The sequence below is a fragment of the Rhinopithecus bieti genome, unplaced genomic scaffold, assembly GCF_001698545.2.
Source record: "Rhinopithecus bieti isolate Rb0 unplaced genomic scaffold, ASM169854v2 scaffold_64846, whole genome shotgun sequence".
Classification (NCBI taxonomy): Eukaryota; Metazoa; Chordata; class Mammalia; order Primates; family Cercopithecidae; genus Rhinopithecus; species Rhinopithecus bieti.
This window is the reverse complement of record NW_016825275.1, coordinates 693,306-698,012: the sequence shown is the minus strand read 5'-3', so window position 1 is coordinate 698,012 and position 4,707 is coordinate 693,306. Positions and strand designations below refer to the sequence as shown.

Genomic DNA, 4,707 nt, shown 5'->3' with positions numbered 1-4,707 from the left:
ACACTGAGTCCAGCAATCAATTCTTTTACAGCAAAATACTCATCATAAATTTTAAGTTTTCATTAACATGCCTTATTTCACTTATAAAACATACTTACTGTTATCCACTTAAAAGTTGGTTTCAAATATTCAATTTACCTAGTGGTAATAACTTTAAAAAAAATTCCATGTTTTAGACTAACTCCTTGGCCTATTCTCTCCATTTATGTCATATTAGAGATACTTTGTGGTAACTCTGTGGTATTCTAATAGAAAATCCTATGACAGTAAGATAATTCAGGTGTCCTTTCAATTGTTAAGCAGCTTAGTTCCGTCGTGGTAGAATGAATACTTAGGAGGGAGCGCCCTATGGATTTATATTAAGGGTGCGTAACTTTCTCCTCCACAAAACAGTAAATAGAAAGTTTTCTATGTACACAATTTGCAAAATTAGACTGATTATGAAGTTTGTTCATTTTCTAACATGTAGGAGCTATAGACAGATAGACGGACATAGATATTTTCAGCCTTGGTGATTCACTTAGAGAGATCTTCTGAAGCAAAATTTAAATAATAAAATAATGTTTTAAATATGTAAGTCAGTAAAAGCACTTTTCTTACCATACTATATATACATATTCACATAAGAAACTCCCCAAGTGAAATGAGTATTGTACGGGAGGTACATTTTAAAATAAAGATCCTCATCTTCACCTTGTTTTGAATTCTCCATTAAAAGCAAACTGGTTTTCTGGTTTTCCATCTGGTACCTTATATAATCTAAACCAATTAAGAGTAGCTTCCAGGTAACCTGGTTTGAACTTCTCAACATCATCAATATCTGTAAAGAAAAAACAAAAGATGTTTTGTTAAGAACCGAAATTCATTCCATTTAGTGGCAGAGCATTGGACTGAGGGAGCCAGGAAACATGGGGCCCAGTCTAACCGGCAGCACAATTGAGTATGATACCTAGAGCAGCATCACCATTGATATGTGTATCACCTTCAGACTTTTGTGTTTTCCTATATATAATACTATGCCTGCACTCTACAAACATTTACAAAGCATCTTCAGACAATGTGCTATGTATGGGGAATAAATGGATGGATACAACAAAGTTCTTTTCATCAAGATACTCAGAGTTTTAACTCAGGGAAAGAGACAAAGAGATAAATTGCAATTAAAATGCAATGAGATTTTAACAGAGGTAAACACAAGCAATGTTAATGTCATAGAAGAGGGAGTAAAAGAAAGCATTATAAAAGTGAGAAGTACATCACTAACTGGACAAGAGGGGAAAAGTAGAAGGAACAGCACACATAAAAGCACGGGACTATATTTTAGAATATACAAAGATGGTTCTGCATGGCTAGAGCATCACTGTTAGGAGGGAGGGGAGAAGGAGGAAACACCTAGGAGAAGCCAGTCACTGAGGATCATATACACAGTAATCTCCCTTTATCCACAGTTTTGTTTTCTGCAGTTTCAGTTACCTACGGTTAACTGAATCCAAAATATTAAATGGAAAATTCCAGAAATAAACAATTTGTTAAGTTTTAAATTGCATACCATTCTGAGTAGCCTGATGAAATCTTGCGCTGTCCTGCTATATCCTGCCCAAGACATGAATCATGCCTTTGCCCACTGTGGCCGCATTCTATATACTATCCGCCATTAGTCACTTAGCAGCCTTAGTTAGCAGATCCACTGTCTTGGTATGGCAGTGCTTGCGTTCAATTAACCCTTATTTTGCTTCAGAATGGCCACAAAGCACAAGAGGAATGGTGCTGGTAATTTTATTACAGTATATTATCACAGTATATTGTATTGTATACAATCTATTTGTTACAGCATATTGCTAAAATGATTCTGTTTTGTGATTAACAAAACAAACAGGGATGTTTTGCAAAATTAATAAATACTGAGTTCCTTGAATGTACGGTTTTCTTATTTAGAGGGGAAAAAATCTTTTAGTCTACTGACAGTGAGTATCTAGAAATGCAATTTAATCAATGCCCAAGATAAATAATTTTCTAGGCCGGGTGCAGTGGCTCACGCCTGTAATGCCAGCACTTTGACATCACCTGAGGTCAGGAGTTCTGACCAGTCTGGCCAATATGGTGAAACCCCGTATCTACTAAAATACAAAATAATTAGCTGGGCATGGTGGTGCTTGCCTGTAGTCCAAGCTACTCAGGAGGCTGAGGCAGGAGAAATGCTTTAGTCCAGGAGGTGGAGGTTGCAGTCAGCCAAGATCATGCCACTGCACTCCAGCCTGGGCAACAAAGCGATAAATAACTTTCTGTTGCTTAAATCTGATTTACGACTTCATCATTGTACCTTACTCAGACTATCATTTTCTGTTCCATTGTATATAACTGACATAAATCATATAACTTTTATATGATTTTGTTACTTAACTCACTCACTTCCAAGGAGAAAATGAAAGCTAATTATCTAATACCTATCTCAGTCTAGGAGATTTTCTCCCCAAAAGTCATAAAGAGGACCCATTAAGCAAAGACACTAATTAGGAAAAAACTGAAAATTTTATAATGGAAATACGAAGTATAACTCTCCAAATATAAGCTAAACTTTTCCATTCTCAACTAATTATACCCTAGGAGAAAACAGCTGCACTGTCCCAAATAACAAAACAAAAAAATTACAGTAAGATATTTAAACACTTTTAAAACCTCAATAGCAAATGCCTGAAGCCAAATTCTTACATCCAATGCCAATAGTCAGTTCAATAACCCCTCTGAAATTATAAAGTTTCAGCTAAAGTATATAAACTTATTTGTGGTTTATGAAAAGCATACATAGATATATATAAAACTTAAAGCTTGTTCCTCATGAAATTCCTGAGAGTTAAGAACAAGTATGTTTACATTCAACATAAAAAAACTACAGCTAAGATAGTTTAAAAGGTTTGCCAAAATCTATCCAACTCACTCGTGATAGAACTCGTATTACATAAATACAAGACTTCTAATTCCATGGCTTCTGCTTTTCTTCTACACTGCATAGTAACATTGCCTAAAGGTTTTATTTACATTTAAAAAACGTAAGTAAAGATGTATTTTTTCAGTTTTCTTTTGTTGTGATAAAATATCCATAACATAAAATTTGCCATGTTAAGTATTTTAAGTGTATAATTCAGTGACATTAAGTATGTCTACAATTTTGTGCAACCATCAACACTATCCATTTGTAGGACATCTTTGATTAGATACATTTTTTACAATCTATGTTATTTTAAGAAAAGTGGCAATTCTCTAGTAGTCATTTATTCCCACTTGTGGAATTAATTTTATAGGAATTTTAAAGATGAACTAACCCAATAAAGTTAGGATAATCTGGAAAACCTATATATGTAATCAAGCTAAATCTATTTCAGTTTCTAATGTTGATTACAAATTAAGCTCTTTTAATCGAACTCTGCTTGATCAACTTACTGAACTCATTAGTAAAGACTTACTTCTGTAGAACATTCTGATTAATGTTCACATATTATGTATGCTGACTCTGGCAGAGTACTCTAGAATGAAGCCTACATTTTGTTTCCATCAGTTAAGTTTTAGCTTTACTAAGCATCAGGTGTGTTTATTCCCAAACCATTTATGCTAACTGTATCTTTTATTATGAGATGTAATTAAATATTACATAAACCAGTGAATTTATGAGTACAAAAAAGTTTTGTCTTTGTGAAGTTAATTTGAATGTTCTGAAAGAATTCAATAAAACATTGCTAAAATATCTGTCGTCAAATTAAGCCTGGAGCTAGGTGCCATGGCATGCCCCTAATCCCAGCTACATGGGAAGCTAAGGTGGGAGGATTGCTTGAGCCTAGGAGTTCGAGACCATTCTGGGCAACATAGTGAGACCCTATCTAAAAAAAAAAAAATTAGACCTGGGTAAGAAAACAGTTAAATATTAGGAGGAAAAGAAAAAAACATAAAATCTACAGTTATGCACATAGGCTGCTTTGCAAGTAAGGTAAGAAGAGAATTTTAGATATGAGAGGTCAGGGATATCCTCTGGTGAAATCATTTTAGTAGAGTCTTGGATGAACTGTGGGAGCAACTAATTCAGGTATCTGAAAGAAGTGCAGTCTGGGAGGAAGACAGTAAACGCAAATATTCTGAAGTAAGGGTGTGCTTTTAACATTTCAGGGAGAGAGTAAGAAAGTCCTATGGCTAGAGCACAGTGAAAAAACAAAGAATTAGGAGATAAGATTAGAGAAGCAGCCACAGGCCAGTCACAAAGAACTCTAAGGGCCATACTAAGGACTATACCTTTAACTTTGGGATGGTTTTGGGCAAAGGAGTAAATGTTTTAAGATCTTTCTATCTGGTGTGTAAAGAAAAGACTACATAGAGGAAAAAAAGGAAGTTGGAAGTTCAATAAGGGGCTGCTAAGAGTCTACTTAGGTGAACTATGATGAGGGCTTAGACAAACGCAGTTGTATGGAGGTAGTGATGATTGGTAAGATTTTGGATATTTTTTACAAAGTAAAACTAAGAAGAATTACCAATGGAAAAAAAATTAACAATAACAAACCAGTAAAGATGGGACTTACATGAGATTCAAAGCATCAAAGAGTGGAAAAGGACAAACCTGTAACATTAATAACCTAAATTACAGTTAAACTAAAAGCAGTCCTCAAAATTTCTTTTTTCTCTTTCTTTCTCTCTTCCTTCCTTCCTTCCTTCCTTCCTTCCTTC

At 34.6% G+C, this 4,707-nt stretch overlaps 1 protein-coding gene across 1 annotated transcript in view; it reads right to left on the bottom strand.

Moving 5' to 3' along the window:
- Window positions 1-4,707, bottom strand: part of PPA2 (inorganic pyrophosphatase 2) — a 115,813-nt gene that overhangs the window by 33,335 nt on the left and 77,771 nt on the right. Inside the window, exon 8 of the mRNA XM_017862961.1 lies at window positions 694-820. Coding sequence (XP_017718450.1) covers window positions 694-820 — 127 coding nt within the window. The remainder of the gene's footprint in view (window positions 1-693; window positions 821-4,707) is intronic.